General features: G+C 45.5%; 1 protein-coding gene across 4 annotated transcripts in view; it reads right to left on the minus strand.

The window, feature by feature from the left end:
• GDPD2 (glycerophosphodiester phosphodiesterase domain containing 2) overlaps window positions 1-14001 on the minus strand; it is a 71755-nt gene extending 57754 nt beyond the window's left edge. The window contains exons 1-6 of one of the 4 annotated variants that reach the window (XM_088444994.1): window positions 13852-14001; window positions 11835-11905; window positions 10172-10219; window positions 9928-10042; window positions 3054-3157; window positions 2838-2931 (exon numbers count right to left, since the gene is read on the minus strand). In XM_088444994.1, the coding sequence (XP_088301120.1) occupies window positions 2838-2931; window positions 3054-3157; window positions 9928-10023 (294 nt within the window). In that variant the 5' untranslated portion in view covers window positions 10024-10042; window positions 10172-10219; window positions 11835-11905; window positions 13852-14001. Of the gene's footprint in view, window positions 1-2837; window positions 2932-3053; window positions 3158-9927; window positions 10043-10171; window positions 10220-10817; window positions 10837-11834; window positions 11906-13851 lie in introns of those variants that run through there. The other 3 variants (XM_088444993.1, XM_088444995.1, XM_088444996.1) reach the window with 3 other exon arrangements.
• Window positions 14002-24758: the final 10757 nt, after the last annotated feature.

The raw sequence follows: 24758 nt of genomic DNA on the forward strand, positions 1-24758 counted from the left end.
TCGACAGCTGTCCCCTTTTGGTGTGAGACCCGGAGCGCCCGTCGCTAGCTCCAGCGTGCGCAGTGGCCAAACATCGACCCGCTCGTGAGCGGGTCTGAATCAGGCCCCATGTTCACGGCCACCTATTTAGGATATAATTATCTGTATATATTTTTAGAATATCTTATTTACCACTTTACATACTTTTATTGTATGTATAGGGACAGCTTTATCACAACCAGGAAGCACCACTGAAAAGTGGTAAACAGGTTGTAGTCTATACAGAATTTTAATTCACTTAATCCTTTCTTGCACCTTCTTTATAATAATTTTTTACATTTCACTTATCAGAATCCCAATTTGAGGGAACAGAAGTAAAAAAAAGTGTGTTTTATAGCATAATCAATAAAGTATGAAGATTTAGATTAAACATGTGTGGTCCATGGTGCTCTATCCAGATAAAACTTCTTGTTTCTTTGGTTGGGGCAATAGGGTATGTAAGCAAAAAGCTGCACCTGCCCTGCCTGCGGTAACCCAACCCTAATAGTTGTCCTGTTGGCTTGTATGCCATTGGTTGTCCAATAAAAATACTTTATCCAAAAAGAAGCAGCTGAGGGCACCACTTGTGCATTTGCTGATCCCGATTATAAGAGCAGTGAAATACAGGTCTTATGATCTGGGGCTAACATGCAATACAAGAATGTTAGTCATAAAAGGATCTTATACAACTGGAAGTGAAAGTAGCACTGCTAATTTACTACTGTAATACTCCCACACAATGCAAATATAATCAATACTACAAAAAGTGCTAATAATTGTCAATTGCTTCGCACCACAAGTAAATGCTAGAATATATATATATATATTTTGTAAATGAAAGACTTTTTAATGTGAAACCCCTACTATTATGGGTACAGTAACAGGTCTATTTTTGGTGTCCTAATTATATTTTTCCTTAAGCAATCATGAGTGGCATGCTAGGTTTTGAATGCAAAGATTGCAATTTTGCAAACAAGAGATCATCTCACTAACTAGTGAGCAAATAAGGTGCTTCCTCCGTAGAATATAGCATTCATCATGCCTATTGCAGAGCAACTACAAACCAGCAACAAGAGCAGACAGAACAGTAAAACTGGCCACACACTAGACCAGTGTTGGCTAACCTTGACACTCCAGCTGTTGTGGAACTATATATCCCAGCATGCCCTGCCAGTTTTAGCATGCCCTAATAGCAAAACTGTAGCAGTGCATGCTGGGTTATGTAGTTCCATAACAGCTGGAGTGTCAAGGTTAGCCAACACTGCACTAGACCAACTTACATCCAGCTAGTCGATTGGTTGGAATGAAAATCTGGTAAGGTATGAAAGCAAAGGACAAACAGCAATTTGCTTCCAAATGCCGGAAAATGGACAAAAACTGTTTGAACAAATTGCTTAGATCAAACATTTAACAATCTTGTCTGACGACCATTTTCATCTGTTTTCTGGCATTTAGGAGCAAATTGCTGATCATCAGCTACTCCCATATGTTACCAGATTTTCATTCCAACCAACTAGTTGGCTGGTTGGACAGATAATCTTTAGATGTGTCGCCAGCTTAACTCTGCAGATAGGAGAGCCATTCATACACACAGGACCACAGGCTCAGCCGCTCCAGGGAGCAATCTGGCTGAATTTCCACAGCTGGCTTCAAAGTGATTTTAAGGAAGTGGTTTGCTCACTTGCTGAGCACTAAGAAGCCATGTAATTAGAGGGATAAAATTAGCACAGTTCATTTGCCTCTTAAGTCTACAATTTAATTTCATAATGAGGGTAATGCAGCAGCTTACGACAAACATTTTGGAGAGGTCGGTATACACAGAACAGAAAAAAAAGGAAAGAAGAAAAAAAAAAAAAGAAGAGGGACTTCCACTAATAATGAACATGTGGGCCAGATAATAGAGGCTAACCACACCTGGTTGATATTAAACAAAAACACATCACAATAACATGTCCAAATAATAAGGGGAGCGAGCCATAAAAAGAAAAAAAAATTGTGCAGCATCCAAATTCTGCACCTAGGTACATATTTACTAAGCAGCGGATTTATAATGTCCCCTAGTCTGTATGGAGAGCTCACAGAAAAGGTTCACAGAACCACCTCAGACCGATCTAAGATACTGAGCAATATATACGTCTTGTACTGTAGCACTTGTGCTTTGAGAAAACTTGCTTTGGATGTATGATGGTGGCTGCTCGCTGGGGATTTATACCATCACTCATCTACTGCAATGGGATTGTCATGTTGGAAATAAAAGGGTCTCAGTAGCAGTGTGGCGAATACCATGTTATCCATGCTTCATGTTAGTATGTACTTCTATGTACTAGACCACTGGCCATACACCCAGCAACTCTTCCCCAGCAAAGGTTTGAAGCAGATATGTTGGAATGACCAATCCCAACAGTTGCTGGCTGAAGGGCTGTTTGTAAGGTTGTGTACAGTCTTTGTACAAGAACACGCAAGCTGCTAAGCATGTGTAACCATGTAAAATGAGGCATGCATGTATGTGCTAAATTTGCCCATTAGAAAATAATAGCCACATTATTCAATAATATTAAACAGTATTTACACATACTTGAATGCCAAGACAGAGGAACATTTTACATCTTATCCTATATTTGCTTCTTTTAATTCTTAGCCATATAATCGAACGTTAGGAAACATCTGGCTCTTTATCAGTTACTGCCTAATCTTAATACGTCAGTGATTTAGAAAGTGTTCTAATACAGTAGGTGTTTCACAAGTCACCTACTGTATTATTTATCTGCCAAAACGTGTGTTTCACCCTTCCCCAATATCACCTGCCAATGCACACATACCAGGAGTAAGAGGCAATACGTGAGGAGAACAGCAGCCACTGTGATCAGTACAATAGACCAATCTTGCCATAAGCCCAGGAGTCGGAAGATTTCCCTGCAGAAACATTACACATATATGATGGGGGCAGAGAAAGTCACATAAGATAAGAACATAGTGTAATAAGCCACCAGCAGACTGAGGGGCCTGTGAAATGGAGAGGATGACAGAATACTTACTCATTGAAGTTGTGTATGTCATTTTTGAGGATCAAGGTAACATACATCCATATCAGGGTAAACAGGAAAACACAAAGGACCAGAAGAACCCAGATACACTCACACTGTAAAACAATGATCACGGTCAGTAACAGTCAAACACTTACATTACAATGAAACACCCTACTGTATGAGGCCTCTTGCAGGATTCTTGGTCCATAAGGTAAAGCATGATGGGAGACTGAATAAAAACATAACTTCAGTCTCCTAGTATGCTGGAAACTCCTCATTTATTAAAGCTTTCATATTTTTTTTCACTTAACACATCTTATACTGCAAAATAAAACCTATCTTTACATGTGGGCACAATAAGAGGGGCACTACAGTGCCAACCCCACATTTCCATTGGGAACTTTGAAAGTTTGCACCTCCCTGTACAAAATGAGCACATTTCCATAAAAATAGGCACATAATGTCACAGAACCACAAATTAGTTTAGTAAATGACCTTTAAGTTCACTGTCTCATGGAACATATACAGAAAGAAGGTAAGTTTATTTTAAAATGATTAGTTTTGGTTTTAACTATATGAGCATATAAAAGTTATGTTACACAAAACCCCAAAAACCTTCTTTTTCTGTACTTGTGTTTGGTTACACAAGTGGCATCAATTTATTCTGCGCTCCTACAGCGAAATATCCTCCACTGACACAACTACAGCACCAAGAATACTACTTCCAAATATTTGTCAAGTAATAAAACTTAATGATGTATGTTAACTAAGCTTTCTATTACTTTTGATGTCCCTGGCTGATATAATATTATAGTTTGGCAAGTGTAATCAATATGACACTTCCCACGCATTATTAAGTGGGAGACATAAGCTAGCCTAACTCTCACTCATAACTAGGGCACGTTTCCAATTACCAAGGCAAGTCTGCAGTACACATGGGAAGCAGGTCTTCCTAAGCACAGGAGAACCCCAAAGAAATATAGTTTAGAATTGTATATAAGGGTGAGAGACTGGTGGGTCGGGAACTACTGACACGGGGTGGGTTCGGGATGCCAACACTTGGAATCCCAGTGATCAGAATCCTGATGCCAGCATCCGATATTCTGAGCGCCAGCATCCAGACAACCGGGATTTAACTACATCCCACTGACAACTGGTGTCCAACCTCTGGGGGATAATGTAGTAATGTCAGCACTACACCTAATATATGTGTGTATGCAGGGGCGTATCTATAATTGGTGCAGGGTGTGCGGGGCACACGGGCACCTGGGCCCAGAGGGGCCCACACCGCACACCATGCACCCATAGTTTTAATACTTACCGTTCCAGGGTCCCATGTCGGCGGTATCAGCGCTGTACAAATTGCATGGAAGATGCCCGCCGCGGCCACTTTCCCGGTGTTTTGCTCATGCGCAGTAGGGAAATCGTTGGGAAAATGGCTGCCGCACCATTTTCCCGGTGACCTGCGCATGCGCAGTAGACTCTGGCCACAGACTGGTGCCCAGAATCTACTGCTGCGGCGCTCAGTGCGCTGCCGGCCCCCGGAGAGGAGTGGTCCCGGACAGGGACTGCACACGGGCCTCCTCCTCTCTTAATACGCCCATGTGTGTATGCCAGTGTGAAAAAAGAAGATGACGACAATGTGTAAGTGGGGGAACAAATCTTTGCTGTCACACTTGGTGTAGAAGTATTGCCAGTGAGAGAGACAGCACTCTGCTATATTCAGTATATATAAATCAGCTCTCCTTTTATATGAGACTCATTTAGAAAGTTCCTAATTGATCCAATCCAACTAAAATCACACCAACTATTATATACAAAATAAACCAATGGACATCGGGTTCCACTAAATGAATGTCCAAGGCTCAATTATTACCAAATCAAGGTGTGTGCAATGTATAAAAACTACACATGTGCGCAATATCACATAAAAGGCATACACTATGATGATATCTACTCTTCCACCCTTTTCCTGAGTATTTACCTACAGCTAAAGACTCTGAAATACCTTTGGCTTAGGGATGGACATCGGCATCCAATGGTTAGTAACCATCGATGTTCCAGGATTTAAATACTTTTTCCATTTATATATGTTAAATATAAAAGCACAAATATACATGTATACAGGCTAGTATAAAGCCTGTATACACGTGTCAATCATATTCAGGAGGTTGGAGCTGTACTTACCCCGTTGGCGGTCACCGCAAGCAGGGACGGAGACTGTTCCCGAGTGCATGACTGAGCATGCGCAGAGGAACAAAAAGAAAACAATCCCTTCTGTGACATCGCAGGGGCAGCGTGTTACCGCAACCACAGTCCCTGCTCAAAATATTGCTGCATAGCTTACATATTTTATCATAATTGATAAAATCTCATGATGATGATGCCTGATAATATTCTGGGCAACATCGTCACTCTTGCTGAATAGACCCCTTAAGTATTGAAAAAGCTCCAGGAGAGGAGCGAAGTGCGGTGCGCGCGGCTGGGACAGCAGAGGCACAAGACTGACAGCAGACCGCGGCTGTAGCCGTGCAAACAGGTAAGTCCATATTGGAATGATAGTGTTGCAGAGTACAATTGGAATGAATACGGCTACAACAGTTGTGTATATGGAGATTAGTTCCCTGATCACAATATAAACTGACCGTACCAATATAACCATACAAATGCACAAAAAATAGCAGCAACACTATTTACTTTTGTATCTTTACTTCTGCTGTAATGAAATTTTAAATCCTGTCACAAGGTGTATGTGTGTATATAAATATAATTTAAAATTATTTTTAAGTTATACTTTATAATTACATTCATTTTCCAGTAGTGCACGACAAAAGAATGTTCCTTCTTCCTCTGGTTATAAACAAATATAACCCTTCAGTTATTCAGGAAGGCCAGTCTGTTCATGCTGACTGGGCCAAGAAATCTGCATCCGAAGATGCAGACCCTGGCCTCCGCATTCCCACAAAACAGAGACGACACCTCTGTTTTGTGGAACGGACCCAGTCGCCGTCCCCTCCCCACCTCCAAAAAGCAGAAACCTGTGAATCACACTGTGGATTAGGGGGCACTGTGTGCGATCACGCAAGGCCCATTTTGCACATCAGTCTAGGTTTTAAGGATAGCCATGCTTAAGCACAGGTGACTTAATTAGAACCTCAGTCAGTTTAACTATACCAACTGGGCACAAATATGGATATACTTCAAACCTGGGGTGTTAGGGTGCCTTGAAATCCGAGATTGGGAAACCCTGATCTAAGTTGATCTTCCTTTAGCAGGATCTCAAATGCTTTCCCCAGACTGAGACAGACAGCTTAAAGCTATAGTAGCCCATGCATCATCTTTATTAATCTACTAGTATATTTCTCCAGTCATTTGCAAGTGTTGCTGCGCCTTGTGGGCCCAATTCAGAGGTGCCTGCCATTGTACCTGCGACTTTATACTAATGCCACAGCTAATGGTACTCCTACAGACTATAGTGCCAATCCACTACTATGCGTATCGGTCCCAACATCAAACATTGCAGCATTTAAACATGGCCGCCTGTGTCAGTGCAACTGCATCTTAAAGGGGTGTCCGTGTCAGCGACTATGTTTCGTCTAGCTAGCCATCCCCGTTATTACCCAGAAACTCCCACAGAAATTGCCTCTCTGCGTCCAAATTTGTTCAGCGGCTCACTGCAGCAAAAATCAGGCCGCGTGCGCAGTGCAACTCTGACACATGCGCAGATTACACTGCATGAACCTCTGAATCAGACCTGTCTCTTTCATATAAGTCCACCCTCATCTCTCTGTCAACCCCCAAGTCTCATCTCCGCCCCTCCTCGCTCTGTGTAGGGATTACCATTGTTGGTCAATGATCATGGATGGTTTGTCATCAATGGTCGATGGCTTTGTCATTGATATCGGAAATCTGCTGGTTCTCAGGCATCAATGGCTGCCAGACGACAATGTTTTTTTTCTCATCACCAGGGGCACTGAGTTTAGCCCTAATTCCAGTGGCTCACTGAGCCCATTCCCTGTCTGGCCTGCCTGACATTGATGGGTGCAAACAATTGAAGGTTCCATGTCATCGTTAACCATCAAAGGTAAATTGATGGTTAACCCACTGATGGCCATCCCTACCTCTGTTTAATCTCTGACCCCACTCAGTCCATTGGGTGGGGCTGTGGGTGTGTTGCAGTTGGCTGGAATATGCGAGGATTGCGCAGAGGGACGACAGCTCGAATCACTAACAGGTGACTTCCCATCTCTGACCACCACCACACACCTTTCCCAATCCCCCCCTTTCTGTCTCTCTTTGATCGCTGTCCACCTCCCCATCTGTCCTTCTCCTACATCAAATCCCTCTCATCTCTGCCTCCCCTGCCATGAAATCTAAAAAAATATTGTATCTTGACATGAACATATGAAGAGCAGCTAGTTTTTCAGGTTATGCCATGTGCCGCTAAATAGAGTTATGATTTAATTCTTACTTCTTAATCAGCTAAACTATGAAACATTACAGTAACTTTAAAGATGAACAAAGGATAACCGTGATATTCAGACAAGAATTACTTGGTAATGTATAATTCACTAGAGATAATAAAATTAATGTAGTTCTTTTTTTACACAATGGCCCTCATTCAGAGCCGTACGCTCTGAGCAGAGCGCACGCTCTGAATGAGGGCCGCCCTCCATAATTATGGAGCGTCCTCCTGGACGCTCGTATAGCTGTGGGTCACCACCCACAGCCTATACGAGCGTGCAGTTTGATGGCCGCGATGGTCGTGACCATCGCCACTGCGAGCCGGAGCCTGCGGTTGAGGTTTTCAACCGCAAGGCCCAGAGTGATTTTGGCTCTATCAGAGCCAAAATCACTCCCACTGACATCACTAGTGATGTCAGTGGGCCGGCTTCTGACGGTAGGCGTTCCCTTGGGAACGCCCCCGTCAGGGAGGCACGCCCACCAAAGGGGGCGTGCTGTCAATCAACATCGACAGCACGCCCCCTTTGATCAGACACAACGAGCGAAGGAAAGTCCTTCGCTCGTCGCGTCTGGCGCATGCGCACGACGGAGCTCCCTCCGTCGTGCGCATGCTCAGTGCAGACCATCGACCCACTTGCGAGCGGACAGCCGCTTGCGAGTGGGTCTGAATCAGGCCCAATATTCCTACACCTGGTCATATTTTCTTCCTGCTATAGATTTTTCAGACCCTCCCTTCCTTTTGTATATTAAATTACAAACCATGGAGTGATTCAGGCTCGGACAGATCCGCGATAGCACTATTATGATAATGCAGCAGGAGACATCACGCCACCGTCATGCAATTCTGTTCCGAGCTGTGTCCATGGACGCAGCATCGGAATATCTGCGTGATCCTCTGCCGGTTGAGCGACCATGGGTTCACTCAAGCCGGCGATTGCAGTTATTCATAAGAGGATGGAAATCTCCGTCAGCCGACAGAGACCCTGGCCTCTTCCCTCCCCCCCAATGCCGGCAAGATGCCTCAGTTTTGGAAAACGGAGGCCGTCACCGCCCCCTCCCTGTCCAGTTACGGCAGCAGACTGTCAATCACTGATCGCGTTCTTGTACGCAGAGCGGCAGCAGACTGACCCATACTGCCCATGCACAGTACAGGTAATGCGCCTGCGGAGAATGGCTACAATCGGAGATGTGCGCTAACCATTGGTTTAGTGCACATCTCTGGATTAGCCCCCATATTCTGCCTCCACTCCGAATAAATATAGTAGTTCTCATCTCAAATCTATTTTGTGATGTCAGAAAAAAAAGGTTAGCAAATCCCCCCCCCCCTTTTTAAAAATGACGTTACGGCTAAACAAGCATGAATATCAGTGTACTTCTTTACTACAGAACATTTTCAAGTCCTCTGTAAAACAATTATTCTCATCTGGGGACATATTTACTAAGCAGTGGATTTACGAGACACTCGATTTTTACTGATTTTGCCTGCCAGATTTAAAGGGGAAATAATACTCAACGCAAAACAAGCCTGATTTTGCATTTACTATTATTCCCCTTTTAAATCTGGCATGCAAGTTCTGTAAAAACTTAGTTTTTTTTTCTTTTTTTAAATCCACTGCTTAGTATTAGTAAATATGCCATCCGTAATTTTCTCATACTTTAATATCTTTATCATTGCAGACAATATTTAACAATTAGACAATATGTTGTTTACAGAAACTATGAATTAAAATAGAAAATATTTTAAATCCTCAAAAGGTCAATACCTGAAATAAATACCTAGCATTCAGTAACAAAAAGCTATTGAATAGATACTCTAGTACCTAATATATAATAATTAAAATGAAATTATAACAGAAAAAATAAATGGTAAAATAAACATTCCTTAAATTTAAGTTTTTAATCGTTAGAATACTTATAACAGGGCAGTGTTTTTTCTGCAAAATCACCAAAAATTATGCAGCGTTTTCCCAAATTGCCGTCTCTTTATATGTCCCAAAGTCAAAACATGTTTAGGTGCATATACACACACACACACAACGATTTAGTTAATGAATGATTTTAGTAAACTATTTTCTCCCTTGAAAAAATGAACTAAAATCGTTTACTAAAGTTGTTCATTTACTATGTTCATTTAAATGTAATGAACGATTTTCTAGAACTACAAACGATTTTTGCATATTCCCTTACTGAAAATCGTTGAGTTGACAAGTCTGACTGAACTACAAACCACAAACTACAAACGTGAACGCTCATGAACGACAATCGTTCATCGTTTGACTCAGAAAGTGAACGATTTTTACAAACGATTATCGTTAAACAATATCGTTTAACGACAATCGTTCAAAGAATCGTTGTGTGTGTATGCACCTTTAGACAACCACCAAGATAAATCGTTTGGAATATTAGGCCACTGACTCACCACAGGTGATGTGTCTCTCTTCTTTTTTTTGCACGAACAACTGTGTAACCCCCATAGGCAAAGCGTGCAGGATGGGCAGACGCTGCCCTGTGACATCTTGTTGCTGTTTGGAGCACTGCGAGTGTCAAAAAAACAAATAATTGTAAGGGTCCAACTTCTGATATTTGCAGGTAAGACATTAAAAAAATAAATAAAAAAGTTGCAGAATAGATACAGGCCTCAATAACACAGCATAAATACTCACAATCCTTCCCCTAATAGCTCTCAAATAAGTAGCGTGGCAAGTTCCCACCTGATACAGAGCAAAAACAAAAATGTACAGAACAAGTTAGACCAGGCTGGGAGGGACACACAATGTGTAACACAATAGACTAAGGAAACCCCTCTTCTGTGAGAGACAGTGCAAATATGAGGAAGACTCCCTGCAGCCTAGGCCAGTGATTCAGGGAGCCTGTCATCCATGATAACATATAGGGTCACACATGCAGGAGACTCGCAGAATAGCCCAGGGGCCAAACATGACACATCAACCATCTCCTGGAAGATTTCGCAATGTGAAATGAAGGTAGGGATCATTACCTCTGGGTGTGATTAAAGCACACTGTTTCTAAACAGCAGAAAGGTAGATAATACATTTACTTAGGATCATTTTCTTAATGTAAATCTCAATTCATGTCGACTTTGCAAGAGAAAAATCTCACACAAATAAGATAAAAAAGATTGATCTTTATAACCACCCAATTTATTACAATGATATATGAACAGCATGGGGAGGAGGCAAGCCTAGATTCCAAGAGGAGTAAACTGCAATTAGAACAGGAAGACTGAGCATTTGCACTTATCAAATGCCAACACACACACTAAAGGATAAACATGGAAGCCGACTTTACCTCCTGTACCAGCCAATCCTGCTAACATACAAGTAAATGAGTCAGTGATATATGGTACAACTTAGACACCCCAAAGTCCACCCAAGGCATGAAAGAAGACCTCCGTGTGTCTGGCGTCACATGCTGAGAAAGAAGTATATGTGCATGTTCTAAGATCCTGGATTGACAACATCTATAATCTCTACTACTCTGCTAAAGCTTGTGATTCTCTTACGGCCGCAGGCACCTATCTGCCACACCCTCCACTTTTGGAGACATAAACAGTTAAGGTGAGTGAGAACGTGACTCACTTATATACCTGGCCCTAACCACCATCTGCAGTCTGGCTGTAGTTAATAGAGGTCTTACTTCTAGAACGTCAACGTTGCATTTAGTATTTCAGTTTTTATGAAGATTCTATGCTTTATGGATTCTCTTTATTCCCAACATCTCATCTCTCATTTTTACAGTGAGACACTTGTTTAGAATCTCTTCCCCAGATAACAGCCAGAAAAATATTATCCCCGCTGCAATGTACATTGAAAATAAATTGTGGCACTTCCAAAATGTCTAATGGCATACGGGCTAAGTATCGCGGAAGCGCCGAAATTTTTTCATGGTACGTCACAGTGCGGATAATAATTTCTCTCAATTATCCCCGCTATGTACTAAATGTAACTGGTAGAGACAGCGTTTGAGATAACCCTGCCAGTTACATCTCCCTGTGAAATCTCCTGCATTAGGTTGTTACATATAGTCGGGATACAGAAAATTTTGCAGAAACTGCAGTTTCTGTATATTTGTGTGAAAAACTTACTTGATAAATAGGTCCCTAAATCTTAATATGTAGAACATTCAGACCCTCTACCTTTTCCATTAGTAAGGCCTCTCAATACCTGGCTGGATGCAATCATAATGTCGAGAGTGCAGAATATCAACATGTTCACAAAGGCAACATCTAATATGTCGACATTCTGCATGGACCGGAAGGCTAGGGTTAGGCTGCGGCAGGGGATGGTTAGGATTAGAAATACTCACCACCGGGAGATGCGCAGGATGCACCTTACTGTAAGTCATCCTGATGTCAATCTTGAACCTGGAAGACACAACTGGAGCCACCAGGCCCAGTGTACCAGGTAAGTCACCACGTTTGTTGATATTTCATCAGTGTCGACATGATGCATAAGCAGCGTGGTCAATGACAACATGATGAATGTTGCCAAATTATACCACACCCATATCTGGCGATACCATGGACTTTTTAAAAACCAATTACAAGATTTTTCTATGGTTTATTTTTCAACAATGTTTTACTAAACGACAGTTTTAGGAGCCTATGGGGCATATTTACTTAAGGGGGGTATCCACTAGACGATAAAGTTGAACGATTATGATAAAATCGTTCGATAATCGTTCAAACATCGTTTGAACATCGTTTGCAAATCGTGCAGTAATTGTTTCTAACGATGTACGATGCGCGCTCCCGCTGGTCGTTTGATCGTCTCCTCCATCGACTGAACATGCAGGTCAATTTCACTTGATTGCTTACAAATCGTTTACACATCGTTTACACATCGTTCTCACTGAACGATCAAACGATGAACCACTATCTGCCCACTACAGCTGAAAGCTCTCAATCACAGATTGAAACAACATAGTTTATCGTTAGATCTTTTGCAAATCCTTTGCAAATCTTTTGCAAATCTTTTGCAAATAGTTCAGAGTGGAAGATCAAATTTCAAGGGAAACTTCAAGGGAAAATCGTTAAGAGGTTGGACAGGGAGTAGATCGTCTAGTGGATGTGCCCCATAACAGTGGATTTATAAAAGCCTTGATTTTGCTTGTCTTATTTTTGCCCTTTTAAATTTGGCAGGCAAAATCTGTAAAATGTAAGGGTCTTATAAAACCACTGCTTAGTAAATATGCTACTGTGTGTCAGGCCCTTTTTTTTTTTTTTACACATAAAATAATGCAGAAACAGCAGTTTCAATCCTATGTACTAATAGCACAATGCAGGACATTTTACAGAAATCCCGTCAAAACGCTGTCTCCTTTATGATCAATGGGGACTACGATCTGAACCCTATGTACTAAACTCCAAAAAGCAAAGCCTTTCGGAGTTTAGCCCTGATAGTGTGAACTCCAGAGGCAGGAGATATATCTTTCATACTCTCACCCGCAGCCCCCGGAACCTGACGCTGTGAGCATGCGCAGTGCCAGCTTCCCCCGGGGACGTATTCCACTTCTGTGAAAGACCTCCTAAAATGCCGGGGTTATAACTCGCAGGGACAGCATTTACCGCAACCGCTGTCCCTGAGAGTTCCCCGTTGTACATAGCCGGGATATTTTTATTAAAATTTTAATATCCCTGGCGAGTTAGGTCGATAATAATCACGGCTGGTCTGCGATTATTAGTACATACACCCCTTAAAGAGAAATGCTACAAATCAAACATGCAAAGATTAGGAAGCTAAAAGTGTCAAAGTGGAGGCAAGTAGCAGAAAAGAAAGTACTGTAGTGTCTCTACAAAGGGACATTGCTGTTTTCATGGGGATCTCTAGATTATACTGAACTCACATTAATGCTAAATTGTGTGAGAGTATGTTTAGTATAGATCCTGCATTTGGTGTATACACGTAGTACGGATCTGACTTTTACCCTCTTCCCACTGTAAGCCAATATCCATTAGATTTACAATTGGACCCTCCAGCACATGCTGCATTTCACATAAATAGAATTAAACACAAATAACATAGCAGAAGAGTAATTTCTACAGCATCCAAAACATTCATTATGTGCCTGTTAGAGATTGTGTTTCCTGCAGTCCAGCACAGCTCGCACAGAAGGTGTGATCCTCCTCCTCTTCATTCATTCATTCATCGACATGTTCTCATGTCGTTGCAGTATAGACAGACTTCTAGCTATAACTGTGTTACATATGGGACCTACTACAGCTGTATCTCCAGTAATTCAGTAACTGATGCTGTCCTGTTGCTCCTGCAGAGCACATGTGGTGTATAAACTCAGTCAGTATTAGATGTGGGACTTGTAGTACCTGCAGTCCGGCTGTTTCACTCAAATCCAGAATCATAACGTTGTTACTTCCTGCGTCCTCTCCGCTGCTTATACCTCATATCTCGCCTTCATTATCTCCTACTGGTCTTTTCCCTCCTCTGCCTCGTTGCTCCCGTGTTAATCCGCCTTAATTTTACTTTACTTCTCATTAGTCCTGATTGTGCGCCCCCTTCTTTTTCCAAAGAGAGCCACCTGCTGACGTGATTGGATATTACACAATAAAGTATCAAAATCTGCGAGGACCATTTACTAAAAACGTACGGTATATGGACATCATTACAGAGTTGGGCAATTTGGGAACTTTATAGAAATTAATGATAAATGTGAATCATAGGCAAACGCAGGATGGGGGAGTGGGTTTCCGATTGCCTGGAAACCCCCCCCCCCAGCCCACACCATGACCACAATAGAAACCGTAATATAATAGAATGTAATACCCCTTTTACACCAGAGCAAAAACCTGGGTTTTTGCTGGGTCTACCCGGGTCGCAGCTCAGTGTAAAAGGGTCCCTGAAAAATAACCTGGGTCAAGTGACCCTGCAATCCAACCCAGGTAGCTACCAGGGTTGGACCCAGGATGGACCCGGGTAATGGTGCAGTGTAAACGGTGCAACCCAGGTTATCTGACCTGGATCATGCCTAAAATGAGCTGATTGGTGGTTATGGAGCATTCACCTCCCACTTTTTATGACCTCACAGGTTTAGCAGGGCAGAGCTGAGTTCAGTGTGAACAGGGCTAACCTGGGAGTAACCCGGATCAAAGGTGCAGTGTAAGTGGGTCTGACCTGGGTCTGACCAGGGTTGGAACCATGTCCAAAAACCCAGGTCGGACCTGGGTTTTTGGTGGAAAAGAGGTATTACTAGTGCTGCATGTTCTCAGTATCAGGGCCGGATTAAGCTCTGTGGGGGCCCCTGGGCAACAAACATGTGGGGGCCCCTATCAATAAAGGTTAAATATATCTATAGATATATAGATATATATATATACATATATACACACATATAGTACCCCTTCTCCAATGCCCCCAATAGTTGTGCCCCTTCTCTAATGCCACAGTAGTTGTGCCTCTTATTCAATGCACCCTGTAGTTGTGCCCCTTGTCCGATACCCACAGTAATTGTGCCCCCTGCAATGCCCCCAGTAGTTGTGCCTCTTCTTCAATGCTCCCTGTAGTTGTGCCCCTTCTCTAATGCCCCCAGTAGTTGTGTCTCTTATTCAATGCTCCCTGTAGTTGTGCCACTTGTCCGATACTCCCAGTAGTTGTGCCCCCTGCAATGCCCCCTGTAGTCGTGCACCCTAAAGTAGTGCCCCCAGTATTAACTCCCCCTCTGCGCCCACATACCTGTGAAAAACTTACCTGTCAGGGCTCCCGGGTCCCGCCATCACGGCTGCCGCTGCCTGTTGGATCTAACTAGATCCAGTAAAGGCGTGCAGGCTCCTCTCATCGTGCGGGTGCCGTCATGACGTCACCCGCGCAATGAATCACTGGGAACGCTGGCCTCTGAAGCGATCAGAGGCCAGCGTTCCCAATTAGTTGGTCACGATGTACATGCAGGAGCTCCGCGAGCTTCTAGTAGATCGCGACCAACCTTAGCCGGACCTGACCTGAGGCATGTGGCCAGGGGTTGGGGACAGTGTGTGGGGGCCCCCTATGTGTGGGGGCCCCTGGACGACCGCCCCTGTCGCCCTGCCTTTAATCCGGCCCTGCTCAGTATCACAAATGAAATAATTAGCACCACCTGTGGACCTTTTAACTAGGGATGTGCAGGCTCGGATAGGTTCGAGTTTGCACGCCGAGTTCGGATTTTTCCCTCCAAACAAACGGAACTCAGAAAGAGGCAAAACGTCATCTTGTATGGACAAACATTATCATTCCTGGCGTGCAAACTCTAACCTATCCGAGCCTGCACATCCCTACTTTTAACGTGTGTCAGCCCAGAGCCATAACTAAACCTAAACCTAAACCAGAATAAGCCTATGGCACAGAAAAGTCTAATCAAAATAAGCCTGCAATATACACTTTACTGTGTACTTCAAGTGTTTTAATAAAAATAACATAAAAAAATATAAATAAGAGGCATCTAGGGCTGGGCATAAAACTTGCCTACGCCATACTTACCAACTTTCTGGCAGCCCCCTCAGGTGGGTGCAACAGGGAGGGTGGGGGTAGCTAAAGAGGGTGGAGCGGGGGCACGGTCGCGCCCCCGACTTTATAATGCCGAAATTTCTGTCATTACAAAGCAGGGGGCGGGGCTATGATGACGCGATTCAGCACAAAACGCGACACCGCCCCCGAACTGCCCACTTTCACGTGCAGGCGCGGGGGGCCGCCGGACAATGCGGGGGACTTGCCTAATCTTGCGGGTGCTGGGAGCGGCACCCGATTTTCGGGAGGCTCCCGACAGTCCCGGGAGAGTAGACAAGTATGGCTTATGCACAATGTGTAACAGTATGTACGAACAAAATTTAAACTACCAATGCAATTTACGCCACACAGTAGTCCCTTCTTCATGTTATGACACACAGTACTGCCCCTTTTTCACAATGCCCACAGTAGTAGTGCCCATTATACAATGCCCACCGCAATGGTGCCCCTTACACAATGCCCCTGGTAGTGGTTCCCCCTATGCAGTGCCCCATATACAGTGCCCACAGTAGTAGTGCCCCTTATACAGTGTCCACAGTAGTAGTGCCCATTATACAATGCCCACCGCAATAGTGCCCCTTACACAATGCCCCTGGTAGTGGTTCCCCCAGTAGTGGTGCCCCTTATACAGTGCCCACAGTAGTGGTGCCCCTTATGCAGTGCCCCCTATGCAATGCTCCAATTAGTAGTGCCCCCAGTAGTAATACACCCATAAGTAGTGCCCCCATTAGTAATGCACCCTGTAGTAATGCCCCTTGTAGTAGTGCCCCCAATAGTAATGCACCCAGTAGTTGTGCCCCCAGTAGTAATGCCCCCATTAGTAGTGCCCCCATTGGTAATACCCCCAGAAGTAATGCACCCATTAGTAGTGCTGGCATTAGTAATGAACCCAGTAGTAGTGCCCCCTGTAGTAATACTCCTCAGCAGTAATGCCCCCTGTAGTAGTGCCCCCAGTAGTAATGACCCCAAAAGTAATGCCCCTAGTAGTAGTGCCCCGAGTGGTAGTGTCCACATTAGTAATGCCCCAAGCGGTAAAGCCCCCTATAGTAGTGCCCCCAGTAGTAATGCACCCATTAGTAGTTCCCCCAGTGGTAATGCCCCCTATAGTAGTTCCCCCAGTAGTAATGCCCCCATTGGTAGCACCTCTAAAAAAAAAAATACAAACACAATACGTACCTTAAGCCGTGCTCCCCTGCCGCTGCGGGGAAGGAGCCCGGTGCCCGCTGGCAACAAAATCTCAGCGGGCGTCCGGCAAATATAGCCTCCCTGCGGTGGCTGGAGGGGGGGTGCGGGTAGACGGAGCAATGGGCAGGGGGGGTTTCTAGGTACTCGGAAACCCCCTCTGCATGCACGTATGCCTTCCCAGTTTTCAAATAGAGACATAAGGCGTGTGCCTGAAAAAAGGGGCTTGACCTCATGGGGAAAGGGCATGGCAAATCTGATTTGTCCCATATGATGATTAAGGGGTACAATCCCTCTGTACCACTGTTATCCAGGTGTCGGTGCCAGTGTGATTCCAATGGCTGCAGTGATGATACACAATAATTATGCAGTATAACTCACAAGCTCTAGATGTAGGAGGCTGAAGAGTGCTGGTGAAGCTGCAGCAGGATTTGTCCATCAGAGCAGCCGTGTACAAGCCTGGAACCGGCAGTGTAGATCACCGACTGAAGGTATGGAAAGAGTGTTGCTTGTAGTATATATGCAGCAAATATCAACAGCGCATTTGAATCCCAGGTATGACAGTATTTTAAAATATGTGCGTTAAATAAAGGGTGATGTGACTGAAGGTGCTTGGGGAGGTGGTCACATGGACGGGGAGTCAGCCACAGAGAAGATAGGGGAGCCCAGGAGATGCTGCGGATCAAAGAAGAGGAAGCTACAAGTGAGAATGATTATAAACAGAAAGTTAACAGGCATGGCCCGAACAGCAACCCCTGTCCTCCGGTGCCCTGTGCCGTAGCACATGTCGCACCACCCAAGGGCGTCTTTAGAGAGGAGGGGGCCCGTGTGCATTCCCCATCTGGGGCCCCCTCCTCTCTTCCTGATGGCCGGCAGCCGACTGACGCGGCTGGCTGGCCACCGGAGCATTAGTAGACTCTGGACACTAGAGTGTGCCCGGTGTCTACTGCGCATGCTCAAAACGCCGGAAAGATGGCCACGACAGCCATTTTTCCAGCTTTCTGTACAGCACTGACACTCGGCGCAGGACCTCAGAGAGGTAAGTTTTATATAATATGGGTGCAGGGTGTACGGTGTGGGCCCCCCCTGGACCCGGGAGCTCGTGTGCAGCACACACCCTGCACCCATTATAGATACGCCCCTGGCACCACCCTAGTTACAGCCCTGTGTCAGCCAGTAATAAATACACCTGTGCACCAACTAGGAGATCTGGAAAACATGCACAGTTAAGGGTGCACTGTGAATAACACATATCCAGGGGCGCCGAGAGGGGGGGGGAGCGGGTACTATTTACCTGTGCCTATTGAAGGGGCCCGGGTCCTGCATCCCGCCCCAGCCGCCGCCGTCAAGTTCGAGCAGCAGGGAGAGAGGACTTACTGCTGCTGCAGCAGCCTCTCTCCCCAGCCCAGCACACATGCTGCTGTCATGCTGTGTGCCGGGCAGAGGCATCTTAAGAGAGGAAAGGACCCATGTGCACTCCCCGTGCGGGGCCCCTCCTCTCTCCCTCAACTGACGCGGCTGGCCAGCCACCGGAGCATTAGTAGACTCCTTGCGCTAGAGTGTGCCTGGACTCTACTGCGCATGCGCAGAACAACGGAAACATGTCCGCAGCGGCCATTTTCTGGTGTTCTGAGCAGCGCTGAAACCCAACGCGGGACCACGGACAGGTGAGTTTAGAATTATATGGGTGCAGGGTGTGCGGTGCGGGGCCCCCCTGGACCCGGGGGCCCGTGTGACCCGCGCACACTGCACCCATTATAGATATGTCCCTGGTGCTGGGCTAGGGAGAGAGGCTGCAGCAGCAGTCAAACCTCTCTCCCACCGTTATATGCCTCTCGGGGGAGCGATTGCACCCCACCCCTTTGACACATGTGCCAGCTATGCGGTTCATGTGGCCAGTTCGAGTCGTGGATACTGTAAAAAAAAAATTCTTGGAAGGAGGGGGTCTGACCACACCTCCCCGATTGGCCACGCCCCCTCCCTTTACCTGGGCCCGGCAGAGCTGTCGGCAACCCTGCACATATCGGCCTATTTATCAAGGCAGTTTTTCATAAAATGATGCAGAACTACTATCACCACTATGTATTAGTAGCCTAATGCAGGAGTTTCCACAGAAATCTCTAGCAAAAGGCTAAGATCGCAGTCCCCATTATTTTCAGTGGGGATTATGATCCAGTGCCGTAACTAGGGGTGTGCGGCCAGTGCTGCTGCACAGAGTGCAGTGCAGGGTGCTGTGAGTGGCACAGTCGTTGTCCAATGGCCCTTTCCTTCTGGCTAGCAGGGTGCTTTGGACACTACAGCAGGTTTGCCGATTTTCTGGCTGCCCCTTCCGGGAGGGAGCAGCCAGATAGGCTTGACAGGGGGCGTGGCCATCGTGAGGAGGTGGGGTGGCCAGACGACATGTATTTGTGGGCGTAGCGGGGGGCGGGGCCATCTGATCGCATCTTTTTGGTCCCAGCCCTGCTACACAATGACGATATTACAGGCATTGTGAAGCAGGGGACGGAGCCAAAATGACGCGTGAATCACGTCACTGGCCCCCTATGCTGCAGGGGTTTCTAAGGAAATGCGGGGGGGGGGTGGCGGGCATCAGCCGGGAGGATTGCCTGCCTTCCTGGGAGGTCGGGAGCAGCACCCGATTTTTGGGAGGCTCCCGACCAAATCGGGAGGGTAGGCGAGTATGTGCTACAGGCAGGCAACCTGCCATGTGTACAGCTGCCAGGAGTGTCTTCTAAACGCTCCGGGCACTGCTCCACTTCTGGATACTGGTGGCCCCGCCCCCTATGCATGACATAATGTGTAAAGGGAACTGGGGCGGCGCTGTTAAGCCTTGTTATGGCCCTGCTACTATGTGACCTTTATGTACCAAACTGCAAAAAGCGTAGCTTTGTTGAGTTTGCCCCCGTTGGTTTACACCATCCTTAGAAGGTGTAAAATGCTTTATGTTTATGGAGACATTCTCGCAGGAGAGGGATCTTCCGATGCCTCTCCTGCAGCCTCTGTCCAGCTTACGAATCTGGCACTGTGTGCATACGCAGTATTATATTCCCCGGAGGAGACCTTCAAAAATGTGAAAGACTCCTCTGATATGCCGGCGATGTAACTGGCTGGAGCAGCGTTTATCACTACTGCTGTAACTTTAGTACATTGCAGGGATATTTTCATTCTAAATGAAAACATTTGTTGCAATACTGTTAATAATCGCGGCAGCGCCTCGATTATTAATACATAGGCCCATAGTGTTATGGAAAAGTAATGAATGAAAAATTTGTGAAAGTCGTTTTCACATCCAAATTCACACTTAGGAGCCCATTTTTTATATACTCTCTAGTTTATGTGAATATGGATATCTTATTCAGTATATCATGGGTTAATTCGTGTCTCTTCTTGTTTCATCTATTAACAGGTATCTTTATGAACATATTATGAAACAACAGTCTATGGCAGAGGTTCCCAAACTCTGCCATTACAGTACATGTTTTAGGACTATTCATGCTTAAGCACAGGAGACTTAGGGCCTGATTCAGAGCCGAACGCTCTGACCAGAGCGCTCGCTCTGAATCAGGGCCCTCCTCCATGAAAATGGAGCGTCCTCTTGGATGCTCGCATAGCTGTGGGTGACCACCCACAGCTTATGCGAGCGTCCATGATGATGATGGTCGCGATGGTCAAGACCATCGCAACCATCGGGCTTGCGACGGAGACCCTGCGGTAGGGTCTCGCTGTTGCAAGCCCTGGAGTGATTTTGGCTCTATCAGAGACAAAATCACTCCCACTGACATCACTAGTGATGTCAGTGGGGCCGGCTTCAGACGGTAGGCGTTCCTATGGGAACGCCTCCGTCTGGCAGCCACGCCCCCGGCACGCCCACCAAAGGGGGCGTGCTGTCAATCAACATCGACAGCACGGCCCCTTTGGTGCGAGACACGGAGCGACGGAGAGCCCGTCGCTATCCGGGTCTCGCGCATGCGCACGACGGAGCCCCCTCCGTTGTGCGCATGCGCAGTGGGGCAACATCGACCCGCTTGCGAGCGGATCTGAATGACCCCCTTAATTAGTACCTCAGTCAATTCGATTTAACCAACTGGACTCAAGCATGGATATCCTTAACCTGGATTGTAGTAGCAGCGTTTGGAAACCACTGGTCTATGGGGTATATTTACACAGCAATGGATTTTCAAAACCCTCCATTTTTGCAGATTTTGCCTGCCAGATTTAAAAGGGCAATAATATTTAATGCAAAACAAGCCTGATTCCGCATTTACTATTAATGCCCTTTTAAATATGGCAGCAAAATCTGCTAAAAACGTGCTTTTTAAAAATCCATTAAGTAGAAAATATTAGAGATGAGCGAGTTCCGATTTTTCCCGGTAAAAAACGGGACTCAGAAAGAGGCAAAACATCATTTTTCATAGACATCATCATTCCTGGTGAGTCCCGTTTTTTGCCAGGAAAATCCGAACTTGGCGTGGAAATCTGAACTAAGGGCCTCATTCAGGCCCGTTCGCAAGCGGGTCGATGGTGGGGCATTGCGCATGCAAGCGGCATGCGCAATGGGCGTGCGCGAGCCCCGGAGCGAGTGAGAAATTCACTTGCTCCAGGGCTCGCTACAAACTGGGTGGCTGTCGTTGTTGAACGACAGCTCACCCCGTTTTGTAGGCGGGGAAGGGGGGTGGCTGGTCAAACAGAGGCGTTCCTGAAGGAACGCCTGCCTTTTGTGGGCGGCCCTACTGACATCACTCGTGATGTCAGTAGTGAGCTTCCTGCTCTATTAGAGCAGAAAGCTCACTGGGGCTTGTGGTGGACGAGACCCTACCACAAGGGTCTTGTCGCAAGTCGCAACCATCACCTGGGCATTCGTAAAAGCTGTGGGTAATCACCCACAGCTTAGCAAGCAGCCAGGAGGCCAGGTAAATAAAAAAAAAGCGGCCTCCCTGATTCAGAGCGAGCGCTCGCTTTTTGCGAGCGCCTCTGAATCAGGCCCTAAGTCCAGGAATGATGATGTTTGTCCATGAAAAATTACGTTTTGCCTCTTTCTGAGTCCCGTTTTTTGCCGGGAAAAATCCGAAATCGGCGTGGAAATCCAGTCTAATACAAAGAAAATATACCACTATGTTTTAGTCTATATTTTTTCGTTTGATTCCACATGAAATCAATCTTAATTTATTTCCTTGTTATATTGTTTACATAGAGTTATACCATTTTTATGTACAAATGAGCCAATTTTTTGAGGTGGTAATATTATGGATGGGTTCAGTGGCAAACGCAGGATTTATAGAGGGGGGTTTCCAAATGCTTAATTTTAGAGTGAGTGTGGCCAGACCATGAAGAGGGCATACTTATCACTTAATCAGCTTTATTATGCATCATATAAAGTATATTGTGTGTCATAATTCCAGCATATACAGGACCAGCAACCACAGTAACCCTGTAAATGCAGCAGTAGGGCCATCCTGCCTGAGCTGAATGTTTTTATTTCAGATGTGGGCACCATTCCAGAGCATTGGAGCAAGTCCGGGCAGAAGAACCTAGCACTGCCCTGGACATATATGTACATGTTGGTCTCATCATGCACTGGATAGTGTATTAGTATATGGTATTAATAATTAACCCTATTGATGTTCTATAGTAGTGCACCCCAAAAGGTGCCCAGAGAGGGGTTTCCGCGATCCTGCGACGACGCTATCGGAAATGCCGATCTGCTGGGTGGAAACGTCAGCCGACCACCATCGATGGTCAGCGATCTGTAGCAGGATCGCTGAAATTTTCCATGTTAAATGTCCCTGATTAGACAGTCACGATAATTTTTTGGTTACGATCGTCAAAATCGGGAAAATCCAACATGTTGGATTTCTGCAATCCTGCGATGCCGGGTTGCAGCATTGCAGGATCGCAGTAATCCATCACAGATGTGTGGGGCCCTTTACAGTGCATGTTTTTTGTTTTTACAGATCTCCTAATTGGTGTACAGGTGTAATTAATTATTACTGTCTGACACAAAATATCCACAGGCGGTGCTAATTATTTAATTTGTTATACTGAGAATAACATGCAACAGTAATACAATTCTATATTACTATTTCTATAGTGGACATGGTGTGGCCTGGGGAAGGGGGGGTGGGTGGGTTCCAGGCAACCGGAAATCCCCCTCTGTTTGCCTATGGGGTTGGGTATGAAAATCCCGACAGGAGAAGATGAGTAACCTAACCCTACCCTGGCGCCTAACCCTAATTTCCCCCCGTATTTCATAAAAGTATGCAGAAACTACAGTTTCTGCATAATTTTATGTATCACAGCTATGTTACCACAGCTGCAAAAGACTAACTACCACTGCAAATCTCAGTCCTGTTTATTTTCGAAGGGGAGTGCAATTCGATCCCTATGTGTGAAACTGAGGGCCTGATTCAGACCCGCTCGCGTGCGCATTGCGCTCGCAAGCGGGTCGATGGTGGCCCAGTGCAATGCGCGTGCGTGAGCCCCGGATCAAGTGAGACCTTTACTTGCTCCGGAGCTCGCAGCAAAACGGGGCGGCTGTCGATGTTGATCGACAGCTCGCCCCGTTTTGTAGGCGGGCAGGGGGGGGGGTGGCTGAACAAACTGAGGCGTTCCTAAAGGAATGCCTGCCATTTGTGGGGGGCCCTACTGACATCAGTCGTGATGTCAGTAGTGGACTTCCGGCTCTATTAGAGCTGGAAGTCCACTTGGCATTGCGAGTGCTGAGACCCTACCACAATGGTCTCCTCGCAATGCCGATGGTAGTGATAATCACGACCATCGCCAGGCCGCTCGCACAAGCTGAGGGTGGTCACCCACAGCTGTGCGAGCGGCCTGGAGGCCAGAATTAAAAAAAAATAGGGACGCCCTAATTCAGTACTGAATCAGGCCCTGAATCCCTATGAATGGACCTGAAAACTGCTGCCATCCTCAGATAGCAGTAGCCACATAGAAGATGCCTATGGAAGCAGACTCTGTCCGGCGTACAGGAGTTTCAAAGACTGACATTGTGCGCATGCCAAAGACTCCTCCAATGTGCCGGGAAGATTTCACAGGGACAGCACTTTATCAAAAGCACTGTCCCTGTATAAATTGTTAGTACATTGCAGGAATAATCATGTAAAAAAATATAATTATTTCGAATTGATATAGATTGAAAAAAAAAAATCTCTGCACTTCTGCAATTTTTAGTATATAGGTCCCTTGATATGCATGCATTGGGCTCATGTACTCACTGAGAAGATTTCTGTGTCATCATTGCTTTCCAATATCCATGAGTTGCCCTTAATCCACTACACAGTAGGACATTAGACTATATAGATAGCAGTGTCATTGTACTTGGTTTCCTCTTGGAGGGACTACAAGTCCCAGAAAAATCCTAAGCAAGTATTTGAAGCTTTTTCTTGTACATACTGTACATGGACTAAAACATTGATAAGGAGATCCAAAATTACATTAATTAATAGTGCTCTTCATTGAAACTTAACAATGATACAATTACTCCCTGTTTATTGATCATAGTGTATCTACCAATATTTGGCTCATAATGTTGTTTTTATTGTTT

The sequence above is a fragment of the Taudactylus pleione genome, unplaced genomic scaffold (assembly GCF_031769625.1).
Source record: "Taudactylus pleione unplaced genomic scaffold, aTauple2 ptg000375l, whole genome shotgun sequence".
Taxonomy (NCBI): domain Eukaryota; kingdom Metazoa; phylum Chordata; class Amphibia; order Anura; family Myobatrachidae; genus Taudactylus; species Taudactylus pleione.